Raw genomic sequence first — 17,254 nt, 5'->3', positions numbered from 1 at the left:
CCCTGCACCCACGTTGGAGACCCGGAAGAAGCTCTTGGCTCCTGGCTTTGGATCTGCCTAGCTCCAGCCATTGCAGTCATTTGGGGAGTGAACCAGCAGATGAAGATCTCTGTCTCTTTCCTTCTCTCTATTTCTGCCTTTCAAATAAATAAATCTTTAAGAAAAAAAAGAAAAAGATGCCTTCTTTGAGAGTTAGAGGGAGAACACACCAGAATAAGGTTTTATTCCCTTGAGTCACAAAGATATCTCCAGCATTCACCTCTTGGGTAAAAAGATCACCAGCCATTCCCGATTGGCCTGGGACGTAGTCTTTACCTTGTGTGTTGGGGAATCCTGCCCTTGTGTTGCCTTGAAGAAGGGAGTGAACCCTTCACTTGAGCCTATTGCCAGATATTGGGACGCTGTCCACTCTGGGGGGTGGGGTGGGGGGTCAGACCTGCCTCTGACATATTTGGGGGCTGTTGGTGTGGGTCATAGGCCAGTGGAGCAGCCCCCTGCTGAGAGCAGCTGGGCTGGGAAGAGGCTCCAGGTTCTGCTTGGCTAACCTAGGCCTCAAGATCCCAGCCTAAGCTTGGGGAGCAAATGCCATTGGAAGGCTGAGGCTCAGCCTTCCTCAAAACCACAGATTCCTTTAAAGGCCATGTGTCCCGCCTCTCCCTACCATATAAGGGCAGCTTTGGTATAATAGCCTCTGCAAAACAAGCCCCACCCAGAGCCTAGCTGGCTTTGACTTGGCCTGGGCGGCTTGCCAGGGAAGGGCACCTGCCAGACTGGCTTAGGCCAGTCTGAATGAGCTGGCCTTTGGTGCCCGCCTTTCTGTGGCTGAGGGAAGGTTGTCTCAGCTCCGCAAAACCTACAGGCTGGCTTATATACAGGAATGGGAAGATGTAGGGAAGCTTCTACAGGTTCCAGCTCGCCAGGGGCAGACAAGAGTGATTTCCTCTGACCAGTTCTGATGTTGGAGTTGAAAGGAGACAAGATTAACGAAGCGTATTGGGGTACAAGCACACTTCCTAGACGAAACTGTTCAGTTAAGCTGCCCAGGACGCTCCAAGCCACACCTCTACGTAAATCCGAGCGAGAGTCCACGGGGCGTGAACGAGAGCCCCTTGGCTCCGCCCATCTCACCTTCTCGCTCGTTCTAATTGGCGAACAGCGCCCGGGGGCGTGGCCTATCTTCAGGCCGCCTCCCGACGCTTCTATACAAGGGGGCAACCCGTCGCGCGCCAGCCTAGGAGAAGCCGGAGAAGTGGGGTTGGGGGCTGAGGCTGTGTGCTGCGGGCCCCCGCAGGAAGAAGATGAACGGGACGCGGAACTGGTGTACACTGGTGGACGTGCAGCCGGAGGGCCAGCCCGCGGTAAGAAGGCGCTCGGCGCTGTCCTCGTGTGCTCTGCCCGGCGTCTGATTCCCCACTGGATGCCCCGCGCCGAGTTCGCTGACATCACCTGGTGGCCGTCTCCGTGCGCTCAGCCCTTCGCGGCGCTTCCCTTTCTGTGTCGCCTCGCGGCGGACAGCGGGAGCCCCTGGGGGTGGCGGGATGAAGACCTTTGAGGCCCAAGGCGTCCCTGCCCTTTTAGGAGGACACTGCGGCTGCCGCCTGGGACTCGGCGCCCGTAGCCTGGGCCGCGTTCTCGGGCGTCCTGTGAGTGTAGGCTCAGGGGGCGGGATCCTTGTACCCTTTCGGACATCGTGTCCCACCAGGCAGACCGCGCTTTTCCGTCGGTCCTGGGGACCGCAGAAACCCTTCAGAGAATCTCCTGGCGCTTTGGGCGGAGGGTGAATACCGAAAGCTTGGGAATGGAGGGCCCGGGACGAGGCGGATGGGAGCGGTAGCACTCCTGCTGCTCCGAGAGACTGGCCAGCTCTGCCTTTCGTTAACCGGGATGGAGCTTTCCACCCGGGGGTCACCTCTCGCGGATTTCTCCTTCTTCCCTGTTGCCGGTTTTCTGCCCCCCCCCCCCCCGCCCCCCCTTCGGCCAACCCAGAGCTTCTGGGACGGTTTGTCGGTTTTGCTTCCGTCTCCAGCCGCCCAACCCTGGGCAGGTAGATGAAGGGGATTAGAATCTGAACTGAGAAAGGAGGGAAGTGACCCGTGCGAGGGTTTCCGGTTGGCGTGAGGGTTGTGGAGAGGTGCGGCTAATGCCGATCAAGGCCATAGGCCCCCTCCCCGCATTGCCTGGCCTCCCTCCCAGTTTTCCTCCCCACCCCAACTTACCATATGTGGCTGAGCGTTTCCAGGCTGTGCTGGGGAACTTAGCATGGGTGTGTGCATTCCATCGATTTCCAAGCTTTTGCGGGTGCCAGGTGATTGGGGGTCTGTGCCACCTCCTCCATCTGATCTCCTGGCTCTCTGCCGGTCTCCGCCTGCCTCAAGGTCGAGTTTATCTAGCTGCTCTGACTTAGGGCTCTTCTTCAAAGAGCGTGTGTGGTATAGGTGGTCATTTCAAGTTTAAGGTCCAGAGGATCATTTAATGGTGTTCACAGTCCCCCCTTCGTTTCTGCCACATTGCAATACAGATCTTGCTACTGCCCAATCGCCCACTCCCTCAGCCGTGGGACCCTGGAGAGGTGGAAACCATCCTCCTTGCGGCTCACTGTTCTGGGATGGTTGAAGCAGGGAAGATGGTTATGAGATGGATCAAAGGAGAGTGTGCTTGGACTTCTTTTTGCTTGCTGTAGGTCCAGAGGCCGTCTTGCGATCCAGGCATTGGCAGTGTTGGAATGAATTGTCACCTTTTGCTATCCTGTCATGTTTTCGCAGCTTGTCTGTTGGGGCAGGCAGACAAGGTAGGAACATAGTAAGCAAGGAATTCAGTCTCCAGCCACAGATCAGTGTACAGCTAGGGACCTCTAGAGCAAGGGGTAGGCAGAAATTCCACTCATTCTCTTCGGAGCCTGGACTTGGGACTTACTTCACTCTCAGGCTGGTCATGAAATAACCATCGCCGGGATCGGGGAGACATTCCTGGGCCCTTAAGGAAGGGGAGGAGATGGTAAACAATCAATCAGTCAGGAAGCAGGCTGTGTCCTGGATTCCTCTCTTCTGAGCCAGCCTACAGATAGAATTTATGACCCTGCACAGTCCCCAGGAAGTTCTTGTATATTCAGACCATTGAACCAGTGCTCAGTGCATGTACAAAGTGAGTGGACAGAAATATGCGCAGATGTCTCTTCTGCAGTTGAACTGATGAGGTATCCTAGTGGGAGCTGGCATGCTGGGACCCTGTTGGTGTCTCCCCAGCAGCCAGGCCTTACTTAACATGCCACATGTAGACATGGAAATGTGGCCGATACACTCTCCAGGTTACTTCTACTGTTGGAGACAAATGCAGTAGGTACAAGGAGCTGGTGTTTTTCAGTTGCAGATCATATAAGCATGGTGGGCTGGAACTCAACTTAGTGGGTCAGAACCAGCAAACAAAAAGAAATTGAATTAGTACTCTTGGAGTGTTAGCAAGGGTAGGACTTTTTGGCAAAACCTTTGTTTCAATCATAAGCATATTACACACATACATATCATGTATGTATATTATATACATACATGTTACCTATGTGTGTTTGCTTACTGGATCCTGATGTAAACTGTGTTTTTAAGTCAAAGTTTGCAAGCCACTATAGTATCTTTATACTGAAGGAAATGAATAAACCTTAAGCTTGTTTTCATTAGATATTTCCATTAAATTTCTTTGGTTACAGTAGACAACAGAGAGTGGGCCCAGCTAGCTTCAACAGAAGAGGAATCTATGAGAAAGAAATGGGTCAGCTCACAGAATTTAAGGGAAAGCTTAATAAAAAGTTCTAACCAGTGATTCCTGGGGCCTGGGAGGCAGTGATGGAGGCTTTCTGCTTCTAGGTGAATGGATTCCAGCTGTGTTAGGACTTTTTGCTCTGGGCTCCAGGGAGAGGGGGCTGCTGGCCTCTGCCTCCCCCACACGTGTTGGTAGCCGTGGAGGGGAACAGAAGCTGTATGGCGAAAGAGCAGATGTCTATGACCTTGGGCTTCGTCATGGATGATGTTTCACCCTCTTCCCCCTCCCTTGTTCTTTACTTCCATCATTTTTCATCAAAGGAATATGTGTGTATGATTTTTAAAAGATCTAATCGGGGCCAGCATTGTGGCACAGCAGGTTAAGCCGCTGCCTGTAACACCAGCACCCCTTCTGAGCACCGCTTTGAGTCCCAGCTGCTCCACTTCCATTCCAGCTCTCTGCTATGGCCTGGGAGGGCAGTGGAAGATGGCCCAAATGCTTGGGGCCCTGCACTGGGTGGAAGACCCAGATAAAGCTCCTGGCTCCTTGTTCCAGTCTGTCCAGCTGTGGCCATTGTGGCCATTTGGGGAGAGAACCAGTGAATGGAAAATCTTTTTCTCTCTCCTTCCCTTCCTCTCTCTGTAACACTTTCAAATAAATAAAATCTTAAAAAATAAAAAGATCTAATAATATCCAAAATACTTTTAAAAGAGACTAACAATCCTTACTCCAGGTTCTGCTCCAGGAAAGTAACCGCTTTCAACTCCTTTTCTAGTTCCTTTGTGTGGTGTTTGCCTCCATGTTTCTGAATAACATACTTATAGTGGTATTTCTTGATGTATTAGTTTTGGGTATCTGTTGACCTCCGGTCGTGGGAGCTTAAGGAAGATTTAAGGTGCTCCCTGCCCTTCCCTCCCAATGTAATTACATTACAATTTTTGGCTAAACTGTAACTTCTGTTAATAGCCTTGTGGTTAAGAGCATGGCTCTGGGAAGCTAAGATGGGCCAGAGTCAGGGCTCTGCTTTGCCCGAGGTCACTGTGGTAAATTACTTACTCTGGCGCATCTCAGCTTCCTGGTCTGTAAAACAGTGGCGATAACCAGACCCTTTTCACAGGTGGCCGTGAGGATTAACTAAGGTAATACACAGGAAGCATTAAGCACAGCGCCTGGTGCGTGCCTGCCTATTTGCCGCTGTTTTCCATTTGCTACGGGCCTGAGCCAGACTGTTTTAACGTCCTCTGAGATCCTGGCCAAGGGATAGAGGAAGAATCTAGAAACTCTCTGCTTCAGTCAAGCTTTGCTCCTTCTCATTATATTGACACCTGTTTCGTCTCATCTGTCCCTTTGCCTTTTCCTTGATGGTTCTGGCCCCTCTCATGGTAGAAGTTCCTGCGGATGGGAGGGGACTGTGGCTAGACCCAGGGCGAGGACTGAGTGACCTCTGGCAGTCGTCACGCAGCCAGGATGGGGCTGAGGTAGTGTGGCAGTGGTTGGGGCCCTCCTTGACCTCCCACCTGGCCCCTCCCCTCCTCTTTCCTTTTCTGACCTTGTGGCAGAGGCAGCCGGTAGCCCCTGTAGCTCTGGGCTCTTCAGGAATTAACCTGCCAGGTTACCCCTCCTTCCAATGTCTGCGTTTTTGTTTCCACGCTTCTAGTTATTGTTTTCATTGTCTTGGCCGGAGAAATTCCTTCAGCAGCTTTGTGATGTGGACTTTCCATTAGCTGCGACCCGAGCCTTTTTATGCCGGATAGGTGACATTCCTGTAGGACCTCGGGATATGAAGGCTTTTCCTGAGCCCCGCTCCTCTTTTTTTTTTTTTTTTTTTTTTTTTAAACCAGAGTTGTGAGTTATTAAAGGCTGACCATGAACTTTATACATATATTTTTTAAAAGATTTATTTGTTTATTTGAAAAGCAGAGTGACAGAGAGCGAGATTGATCTTCCATCCTCTGGTTCAGTCCCCAAATGGCCTGTGCAGCAGGGGCTGGCCCAGGCTGAAGCTAGGAGCCTGGAACTCCATCTGGGTCTCCCACGTGGGTACAGGGGCCCAAGCAACTTGGGCCATCTTCTGCTGCTTTCCCAGGTGCATTAGCAGGGAGCTGGATCAGAAGTGGAGCAGCCAGGACTTGAACCAGCACTGATACAGGATGCTGGGGTCACAGGCAGCAGCCTAACCCCTGGAACTCCAGTTTTGGCCCCTGAACTTAATGTATTTTTATAACAGCTTTGAGATATAATTTATATATCATTCAATTCACCCATGTAAAGTGTACAGCTCACTTTAATATGTATTCAGAGTTGTGCAGTCATCACTACATGAATTTTAGAATGTTCTCATCAGCCCATAAAAAAATCCCAACCATTAGCAGTCACTTCACATTCCTCCTTAATCTCCCCAGCCCTAGGCAACCTCTAGTCTGCTTTCTTTCTCTATAGACCTACCAGTTCCGAGCATCTTACATAAATGTAATCATATGATACCTGATCTGTGACTGGCATCTTTCAGTGAGCGTGACTTGGTAAGGTTTATGCACATTAGGACACAAATCGTACTGCATTCCTTTTTACGGCTGTGTAATACTCTACTGAATGGATTGTTTGTCACAGACATGTTCCTGGGCAAGCGTTGGAGGCCACTTGGGTTATTTCTACTATTTGGCTGTGTTGGGTAATGCTGTCATGCACTTGGCCAGCTTTTATGTGGACCAATGCTTTCATTTCTCTTGGAGAGAAATGCCTTGGCATGGAACTGCTGCATCACAATCGTTGCATTTTTTTTTTTTTTTTTTTGACAGGCAGAATGGATAGTGAGAGAGAGAGACAGAGAGAAAGGTCTTCCTTTGCCATTGGTGCACCCTCCAATAGCTGTTGTGGCTGGCGCGCTGTGGCCAGCGCGCCACGCTGTTCTGAAGGCAGGAGCCAGGTGCTTCTCCTGGTCTCCCATGGGGTGCAGGGCCCAAGCACTTGGGCCATCCTCCACTGCACTTCCCTGGCCACAGCAGAGAGCTGGCCTGGAAGAGGGGCAACCGGGACAGAATCCGGCGCCCAACCGGGACTAGAACCTGGTGTGCCAGTGCCGCAAGACGGAGGATTAGCCTAGTGAGCCGCAGCGCCCGCCGAATCGTTGCATTTTATAAGAGGATTCATCTGGAGTCATTGCTGCTTACTCCAAAGGAGTGGAAGGATTCTAAAATGGTGGAAGTCCTGACTCTGTGACACCGGGGAGGGCAGAGAGGCCTTTCAGGCTTGCCCCTTCCGCTCACGAGACTGGCCCCACACCAGCCATAAACTCCTCCACACGCCCTCTGTCTCCCCCATTCAGAGCCAGGTTCTCACTTTCAGGAGCAGCACAGCGGATGTCTCCAAGATGCTGGGAATTTGGGGAATGCTGGGCTTTGCGGGAGGAGGAGCAAGGGGAGGATCTGAGAGAGGAGTCACCAGGTGCTGGGCACCAACGTTCACCCATATTTCTCTGGGGCGGAGGGGGGTGTGCACCCAGATGGTTTCGATTCTAGACACATGTGCTCACAGCAGGTGGGACGAGCTTCCCCACCGCCTGGTAATTATGGTACCTGTCTCTTTGGGTCAAATGCAGAGTCTTGTGAAATACCTTTGCTTCCTGGGAGTGGGAGCGGTTAGTCGGGGGAACAGGTATGTACCCTGAAGGCAGGTGGCCCAGATTTAAGCCTGGCCAGCAGAGGCAGGACCAGACTGAAGCAGAGGCAAGAGGAGACCAGAGTAGAGTGTAGGATAGGGTAGGGTGGGGCTGAGTAGATGAAGGAAGAAAAAGACAGTGGCGTTCTGAGGCCTGGGGCACGAAGGCAAGCATCACAGGTAAGGTAGTCTGAGGCTGCAGAGGGCAGGTTCACCTGCACCAGTCCTTGGAGGGGAGGGGACACTGGCTGGGCACTAGGCAGGTGTCCTGGGGAGAGCCTGGCTCAGGGACACGGTGTCTCCTTCTCACACTTAGGCACCTGTGTTTCCTTCTGTGGGGCTCCAGGTAATGAGAAGGTGGCACCCTAAACCCCTCTTTCTCATTTCACCTCCTGGTCACTCCAGGTCAGCCCTCTGCAGAGATCTTGTCCAGCCCCTGCCTCTGGGTAGGTAGCCAGATCAAAAGCAAACACCTATTTTGTTAGCTAATCTGTGGGGAGGAAGAAAGGGAGTGATTCTTTGTGTCAGGTGCAATAAAGGGCTATCTCTGGCCTAAAGAGCCTGGAAGTACCCAAACCCAGGAGAGGATCACACCCAACACCTGTCCCCTCTTTGATTTCCTGGGGCTTTCCTCATCCCCCAGCCTCCTGGGAGTTACCGTGTACAAGGGGCTGGCTATTCGAGTGGGGAAATTGAGGTGGCCCCTACTGGGGCAGCTTACCCGACCCTACCCATTCCAGGACAAAGTGATGGAGGAGTAAGGTACAGGGTGGGAGATGCATTTCCGGATGCTGGTTTCCAGCTTGGGGGCAATTTTTCTGCCCTTACTCCTTCCAGGAAGATCCTTACCTTGGCTTCCACCCCTTACCCAGTCCTAGTGATCCCCCCCCCAGAAGCCTGGGGAGTAGGAGCTGGGGAAACAGGGGTCTCCCCCAACTCACAGGAGCCCGTGGTGTGAGAACCCCTGGGGCATCCCTGCCTATCTCCCTATCTCTCCTCAGCGTCTTGATCTCTAACCCCTCAGCTACGTGTTTACCCCTCCCTGCTCGGAGGAGTGAGTCACTGCAGCAGATTTGTTTGAACAGAGCAGAGAGGCCGCCCTAATTGGGAGGTGGTTTGCTTCTCCCTGAGAATGTTTATGAGGTTAGAGGCCGCTTGCCTTGTGATTAGCGCTGCTCCTTTTTCCCTAGAGAAGGCTCCACTGCCCATCCTCCCCTTCAGGGTCTCTAGTGGGGACCACCCCGCCAGAGGCTTCAGGGGTGTGCCTGTGAAGCTCCCTGGAGCCTGCCGGAGGCCCCAACTGCAGCTCCTAAAAACAACTAATTGCACCAAGCAGAGAGGAGCCCCAAATTTGCGCTCCCTGGCTCTGGGTTCGGTTGCAAGGTGAGGTCTGTGCCCGTGTATGCAGCACAGCGTTCTCTGGTTCTGGAGGATGAGGTGCCCCCCAGAGCCCCAGGGTTTTTCGTTGGCTCCATTTCTACAGTTTGCTCCCCTCGCCCCCCCTCCTTGCAGACTTTCCAGAGTTACCTGGGAGAGTGATGCTGGCTCGCCTTTGGGAAGTGACGTGTTGCTGTGTCTGCCTCCCCGCCTAAAGTGGCAGCTGGGTATCATCGCGCCCATTTTACACATAGAAAACTGAGGCACACACAAGCCAAGTGTTTGCTGAAGGATTAACGGGTGTCGGTCAGGCCTCAGACTCCAAGTTCAGTACTGTTGCTTTCCTTCTCTTTATGTAGATGCTTGATGACGGGAGTGTTGCACACATACATTTTTGTTGCTAAAGTTTTAGCGTGCATGAATTCAGTGCTTTTCTTAGGGGTTGCTTCCAAGAAGTACTCTGCAGCATGGTGGTTAGGAGCCCAGACTGGGGCTGCAGGGCCTGGGTTTGAATCCTGGCTCTGCAGGGCCTGGGTTTGAATCCTGGCTTTCCCCTCACTAATTGTGCGACCTCAGACAAGTTATTCTGTGCCTTAGTCTTCTCATGTATAAAAGGGGGATGTTGGGGCGGGCAGTTGGTGCAGCAATTAAGACTCATCATGGGATGCCTGCCCTATCAGAGTGCCTGGGTTCAAGTCACAGCTCTGGCTTCCTGCCGTTGTGTACCCTGGGAGGCAGTGATGATGGCTCAGATAATTGAGTTCCTGGCTCCTGGCATCAGCCTGTCCCAGCCCCAGTTGTTGTAGGTCTTTGGGGAGTAAACCAGAGGATTTTACTTTCTCTTTCCTTCAGATGTATTTATTTATTTGAAAGGAAGAGTTACAGAGAGAGAGAGACAGAGACAGAGAGACAGAGAGACAGAGAGAAATGAGATCCATCTGCTTGTTCATTCCCCAAATGGACATAACATCCAGAGCTGGACCAGTCCAAAGCCAGGAGCCTGAAACTCCATCCAGGTCTCCCACGTGGGTACAGAGGCCCAAGCACCTGAGCCATCTTCTGCTGCTTTCCCAGGTGCATTAGCAAGGAGCTGAATCAGAAGTGGAGCAGCCAGGACTCAAACCAGAGCTCATATGGGATGTTGACATTGTAGGTAGTGATTTTTTTTTTTTTTTAAGATTTACTTTATTTACTTGAAAGTCAGAGTTACAGAGAAAGGGAAAGTTAGAGAGAGAGAGAGAGAGATTGAGATCTTCCATCCTCTGGCTTACTCCCCAAATGACCCCAACAGCCAGGACTGGAAGCCAGGAGACAGGAGCTTCTTTTGGGTCTCCCAAGTGGGTACGGGGGCCCAAGGACTTGAACCATCCTCCGCGGCTTTCAGGCGCATTAGCAGGGAGCTAGGTTGGAAGTGGAGCAGCAGTATTAGAACCAACACCCATATGGGATGCTGGTGCTACAGTTGGCAGCTTAACCCACTACACCACAACACTGGCCCTGCAGGCAGTGGCTTAACCTCCTGTGCCACAGTGCCAGCTGCTCTTTCTCTTTTAAATAAATAAAACAGAAAAAAAAGGAAAATGGGAATGTTGATTATGCTACCCACTATACAGTATTGTTGTGAGGATTAAATGAGTTAATACACTTGGAACAGGGCCCAGCAGGGCCTTCCAAGAAGCAATTACTACATATAGGTAAGGTTGGGCACTTACTAATGCTGTACTGTGAACCCGCATGTGTACACTTAAATAAATGAGAAGGCTTATGAATTAGTGTCTGATTGGCTTTTTCTCCCCAGTTAATATGACGTGGAGAGTTTTTGGAGGTTTATTGGTAGTGCAGTAATTCATGTTATGAAAGTTACCATCCATCTTACTCTGCTCACTCCTTAACCTTCCAGAGAAGGTCCATGTCGCTTCCAGTTTTCATGACTATAAATAGTATTGCAATCAACCGTTATTCACATATCTTTGGTCACATGAACATGGATTTCCATAGGGCATACTCCTAAAAATACAATTACTAGATCAAAGGATTTATGACGAATGTGGACTCTTTTGGCTTATTTTATTTATTTTTTAAGGATTTATTTTATTTATTTGAAAAGCAGAGTTATAGAGAAAAAGGGAGAAAAGCCTTCCTCGTTCACTCCCTGGATGGCCGCAACGGCCAGAGCAGCACCGATCCAAAGCCAGGAGCTAGGAGCTTCTTCCGGGTCCCCCATGTAATTCTTTTTTTTTTTTTTTTTAAGATCTATTTATTTATTTGAAAGGCAGAGTTACAGAGAGGCAGAGGCAGAGACAGAGACAGAGACAGAGAGGACCCCATCGCTAGTTCACTCCCCAGTTGGCCGCAACGGCCGGAGCTGCACTGATCTGAAGCCAGGAGCCAGGAGCTGCCTCCGCATCTCCCATGTGGGTGCAGGGGCCAAACACCTGGGCCATCCTCCACTGCTTTCCCAGGCCACAGCAGAGCTGGATTGGAAGTGGAGCAGCCAAGACCTGAACCTGCACCTACATGGGATGCCGGCACTGCAGGGGGCGGCTTCACCTACTACACCACAACACCGCCCCGCTACCCCTTCATGTAATTCTAAAGCATAGTAATAAAATGGACATGTGTGTGTAGAATATTTAGCTAAAAACAAAAACAAAAAAAACCTTATCAATACTTTTGAAACCTCCAGGATCCTTTCTGGATCATTAAGGAGGTCTCTGTCCTGAACTTTGTGTTGATTTCCTTGTTTTGTATTATACTTTTATTATATGCTCAAATGATATATTCCCTAGTTTGGCATGTTTTAAACTATCTGCATATTTGTATTTTGAAGCTAATTTTTAAATGTGACATTAATTTTGTGTTCTCTCTCTCTCTCTCTCTCTCTCTCTCTCTGTGTACATGTTTCTCTTCCTCTCTCTGTCACTCTTCATTTCTTTTAAGCTCAAACCATAGCATTGGGGAAGGTGAATGAAGACGCAGTTACAATGAATGGTGTCAGTGTTGCCGCGTAGGCACAGGAGGTAGACTGTGGCTGAGGGAGGGGTGCTGGAATAGGACCTGCAGAAAGACAAGGAAGGTTGAGTGGGAACTCTCCAGGAATACAAGGGAGGGGAGAAAACAGTGCATGCATTCTGTGGGGAGACGGAGCACGTATTGCATTGGAAGACTCATCCACAAAAGTGGATTTGGATTTGGGTGCCTTGCTAGAATTGGACCAGGAAAGATAGGGTGGGATAGAGTGCAGGGTGCGAGCCAAAACCTTATGTGGTGGGGACAGTGAGACGCCTTACCATAGAAGGACATACATGCCATGATAAGGAAGTTCGAAGTTTTTGTTTTAAAAAGCATTTTAGTTGATAGTAACATACACACTCAAAAGTACATATATCATAAATGCACAGTCAAGTAATTTTCATAAACTGGACACACTCTGTAACCAGCACCCAAATCATGAAGCACATCATCACAGGCACTGCAGAACCTCAAGTCCCCTCCTGTTCACAAGCTCCCTCCACCCACGGGTCACCGCTATCCCAACTGCCTCAGTGCGTGCTAGTTGTGCTCGTTGTTGCATTTTTTATGTAAATGGAACATATAGTATATTTTTCTGTCCAGTGTCTTTTGCTTAACATTTTTGTGCAGCTGACTAATGTTGCACACACGTAATTCTTTTTCTTTGTTGAACAGTGTTTTCTTGGATGAATCTATCACAATCTAGCCATTCTCCTCCTGATGAACATTCGGATAATTTCTAGCTTCTGACTATTATGAGAGTGCTGCTGTGAACACTGTGGTGGATATTTCTAAGGAGAATGAGCTGTTGGAGAGGATAACGAGTAGAACCGCTGTGTCCTAGAGTGTGGGAGTGCTCCCCTCATCTGCATACGAGAGTTACCGTCCTGCCTCCCCCGACACCTGAGATACATGGTTGCAGGTGGATATTTGTCTTTTCCATTTGTCACTATCCATGAAATTGAATCCTTTTCATATGTTTATTTACCATTTACATGTGTGTCTGTTAAAATCTTCTGCCCATTTTTCTATTGGACTCTGCCTTTAATCATTTATTTTGGAAGGATATTAGATCTACAGAAAAGTTGAAAGGATAGTACAGAAAGCTCTCACGTGCCCCTCACCCAGTTTTCCTCAACGTTAACATCTTACATTACCGTGGCACATTTGTCACACCTAAGGAATCAGTGTTGACACATTGGTATTAGCTAAATGATCGGCCTTATTTGGATTTAAGTTTCTCCACTGGTGTTCTTTTCTCAGTCTAGGATTCCATGTTGTGTTTATTCTTTTTATTTTGTAGGAATTTTTATATATTCTGGTTATCCTTTGTTAGACACACGTATAGGAAATTTCTTCTGTGGGTTATTGTACTTATATTTTAAAAAAAGAATTATTTATTTGTTTGAAAGGCAGAGAGAGAGAGAGAGAGAGAGAGAGAGGAGAGAGAGATTTTGCATCTGTTGATTCACTTCCCAAATGACCTAGGCTGAAGCCAGGACCCAGAGGCTCGGTGCTGGTCTTCTCTTCTGCCTTTGAGGCAGGTTAGCAAGCAGCTAGATTGGAAGCAGAGCACCTGGGACCTAACTGGCTCTCTGACATGGGATGCTGGGACCATAGGGGGCAGCTTAATCCTCTGTACCATGTGCTGGCCCTGCTGTGTGCTTTTGTAATGGTGTCTTTTAATGAATAAGAGTTCTAAATTTTCCTATAGTCCAGTTTATCAATTTTTAATTTTATAGGGAGAATTTTCTTGAGCCATGTTTAAGAAAAGTTTTGCTTTTGCCAAAGTTGTAAAGATATTTTCCTATAAAACATTTGTTGTTTTGCTTTTTACATCCGATCTGCAGTCCACCTAGAATAGATGTCTGTGTAAAGTGTGATGTAGGACTTATATACATCTCTTTCCAAAATGAGGACTTTTTACTTTAAGCATATAGAGTTAATAAAATGTTTGAAGAGGAGCAGCCTGTCAAATTTGGAGGATTAGGGATGGGCATTTTTTTTAAGGATTTGTTTCTTTTATTTGAAAGAGTTACGGAGAGAGGGAGAGGGAGAGGGGGAGGGACGGAGGGAGGGGGAGAGAGACACAGAGACAGAGAGAGAGATCTTCTACCCACTGGTTCATTCCCCAGATAGCCACAATGGCTGGAGCTGGGCCAGTCTGAAGCCAGGAGCCAGGAGCTTCTTCTAGATCTCCCACAGGAGTGCAGGGGCCCAAGGACTTGAGCCATCTTCTACTGCTTTCCCAGGCCATAGCAGAGAGCTGGATTGGAAGTGGAGCAGCCGGGAATAGAACTGGTGCCCATATGGGTTGCCAGCACTGCAGGAGGCAGCTTTACCTGCTACGCCACAGCACCGGAGCCAGGGATGCACATTTGGACACAGTAGTTAAGATATTGCGTAGGATGCCTGTGTCCCTTATTGGGGTGCCTCATTTGAGTCCTAGCTACTCCACTTCCAATCCAACTTCCTGATAATGCACACCACGGGAGGCAGAGTGACAGCCCAAGTATTTGGATCCTTGCCACCGTTGCAGAAGACCTGGATTGAATTCTGGGCTCCTGGCTTTGACTTGGCCTAGCCCTGGTTTTTGTGGGCATGTGGGGAATGAACCAGTGGATGGAAGATCTCTGTTTCTCTGATTTTTTTAATTCAAAAGTGAAAAGAGGCCTGCGCCGCGGCTCATTAGGCTAATCCTCCACCTGCAGCGCCGGCACCCCAGGTTCTAGTCCCGGTTGGGGCGCCGGATTCTGTCCCGGTTGCTCCTCTTCCAGTCCAGCTCTCTGCTGTGGCCCAGGAGTGCAGTGGAGGATGGCCCAAGTCCTTGGGCCCTGCATCCGCATGGGAGACCAGGAGGAAGCACCTGGCTCCTGGCTTCGGATCGATGCAGCGCGCCAATCATAGTGGCCATTTGGGGGTGAACCAACGGAAGGAAGACCTTCCTCTCTCTCTCTCTCTCTCTCTCACTGTCTAACTCAGCCTGTCAAAAACAAAATTTTAAAAAATTTAAAAAAAGCAAAAGTGAAAAGAAATTAAAGTTGAAATGCTTTGTGCTTTGAAAAAAAATTTTTTAAGAATTGACAATTTTGCATATCTGCTTATATTAGTCCCTTTATTGTCACTTAAGCATCATACTATCCACCCTACCAACTAAAAACCTAAGGCGAAAGGAGAGTAAGGTCAAAACACACAACAAATGAAAACCAGAGCCTGTTTGAACCAAGGGTTAAGTGTGCCAAATGCCATTTTGTTTCCTGCAAAGGAGAGTGGTTCAGGCTGGGCTTGAGGGACGGTGAAGCAGGGAGGAGGTCTGGTGGTTCCTTGGGTTCCGCTGTGTGTCCTCTCCTGCACAGTATTGAAATGAAAGGTGCCTTTTGATGCTATACATTTTACACACACATACATGAAATAAAAAGAAATTGGTAACTTGACATAGGGGTTAAATGAACACATTAGTTTAATCTATGGAGTAGAGTCTCCTAGCCATTAAAAGCCAATTTTGAGAAATATTTAATATGATAGAAATTAAAAATGAAATGTTAAAGGGGAAAAAGCATATATATGTAAAACTGTATATAATGGTATATGTTAAAAATATGCGTTAAAATGATAAGAGATACATAAACATTTTAATTGAGGCAATGTCCAGGTGGTAGGATTACTAAAGCTTATTTTCTTCATTATATTCTTTAATTTTTCTCTCTGAAAAATGCATGAAGGCCTGAATTTGTTTTTTAAAAAGATTTTTGTAGATTCACATGCAGTCACAAGAGATAGTAGAAATCTGCTGCACCCCTCACTGAGTTCCCCCGGGGGTGACAGCTTGCAACACCGCAGCACACTATCACGGCCGGGTGTTGGCCTTGTTAGGAGACGACACGGGACATCTGCATCACTGTCGCCCATTAGAGCCACACTCACTCCTTCCTGCCTCATCTTCTTGTCTGGTTTCAGTATGGTTTTATTAACCGTTATTACATCAGAATTAATGTATAGACCCCAAAGGACCATCTTAGGAAATTCTAAAACATATATAATTGAATTTTAACAATTAGGCAGAGTTTATTGTTACATAGCCTTTAAAGTCAAGAATACTACTGAGATTTAGAAAATCTAATTTGTTTTGGTTTATGAGGCAAACCCATGACTAGTGGAAGTGTTTCTTATTTCATATTGTCTAAAACCTTATCTTAGTTGATTGTTAATTGGTTATTCTGTTTCGGTTGTATAATAAAATAGATCACTAATTTGAATACAATAATGTGGTTATAAATGTAGATAAATTGTGACAATAACTTAAAATATACTGAGGATCGAGTACAGTTCTATCAAGAACTAGAAATAAACTTCTGTGCATAGTGCCTCTTAAAGAACCATGAAAATATTACATAATCGTGTGAATGTCAATACCGCTGGCAAACACTGTTGTTTCTAAATAACTGACACTAATGGAATTTCAATCAAAATGCAAGTTCTGTGGCTTTCAATCAATATAGAACTATCATTGTTTTAAAGAGATTCTGAATTCTTTTTTTAAAAGATTTATTTATTTATTTGAAAGTCAGAGTTACACAGAGAGAGGAAAGGCAGAGAGAGAGAGAGAGAGAGAGAGAGAGAGAGAGGTCTAGTTCACTTGCCAATTGGCCGCAGTGACCAGAGCTGCGCTGATCTGAAGCCAGGAGCCAAGAGCTTCTTCCAGGTCTCCCACACAGGTGCAGGGGCCCAAGAACTTGAGCCATCTTCCACTGCTTTCCCAGGCCACAGCAGAGAGCTGGATTGGAAGTGGAGCAGCCATAAGGGATGCCGGTGCTTCAGGCCAGGGTGTTAACCCGCTGTGCCACAGTGCTGGCCCAGAGATTCTGAATTCTTAAGTACTTGTAATATAACTGATTTTACGCTGTGATACTAGTACAAAACACATAAAGTCTAATGCACAGGTCACGATGCATTATGACAATAGACTACGAAGGAAATGCTGAGTTTTCCAGGGAAGTATAGTTTGGTCGCTGCTGACTCCATGAAACTCTGCATCCTCCAGTGTGAGCTGTGTTGTAGGCTTCAATGGTCTCACACATCATGCCTAAGGCATGGAACTGGACTGTGGCCCATCCATCACAGCCATTGCAGGATGCTTGAGGGCATTGGAGTCTGTGCCCCGCATCACCCCACTGTCCCAGGGCTGTGGGCATACCTGAGTGGCAGACTCAGTGGCCATGTTTCTTCACAATGGCATCACCATTGAGGGCTCCGCCTGGCAAGACTTGAGCGACAGCACCTCCAAAACACTGGACAGTTCTGCGAGGATACCCTCGTGTTTTCTGTGAGGACTCATAGGTAGGCATATGCTCCTTTTTTAAAAATTTTTTTATTTTTATTTTTTGTATTTTTTGACAGGCAGAGTGGATAGTGAGAGAGAGACAGAGAGAAAGGTCTTCCTTTGCCATTGGTTCTCCCT

At 48.3% G+C, this 17,254-nt stretch overlaps 1 protein-coding gene across 2 annotated transcripts in view; it reads left to right on the top strand.

Annotated features, from left to right (window-relative positions):
• Window positions 1-1,152: 1,152 nt before the first annotated feature.
• TUFT1 (tuftelin 1) overlaps window positions 1,153-17,254 on the top strand; it is a 53,305-nt gene continuing 37,203 nt past the window's right edge. The window contains exon 1 of one of the 2 annotated variants that reach the window (XM_002715358.5): window positions 1,153-1,358. In XM_002715358.5, coding sequence (XP_002715404.1) covers window positions 1,299-1,358 — 60 coding nt within the window. In that variant the 5' untranslated portion in view covers window positions 1,153-1,298. The remainder of the gene's footprint in view (window positions 1,359-17,254) is intronic. The other variant, XM_008264449.4, reaches the window with a different exon arrangement.

This window comes from Oryctolagus cuniculus, chromosome 7 (assembly GCF_964237555.1).
Source record: "Oryctolagus cuniculus chromosome 7, mOryCun1.1, whole genome shotgun sequence".
NCBI lineage: Eukaryota > Metazoa > Chordata > Mammalia > Lagomorpha > Leporidae > Oryctolagus > Oryctolagus cuniculus.
This window is presented reverse-complemented; position numbering and strand designations above follow the sequence as displayed.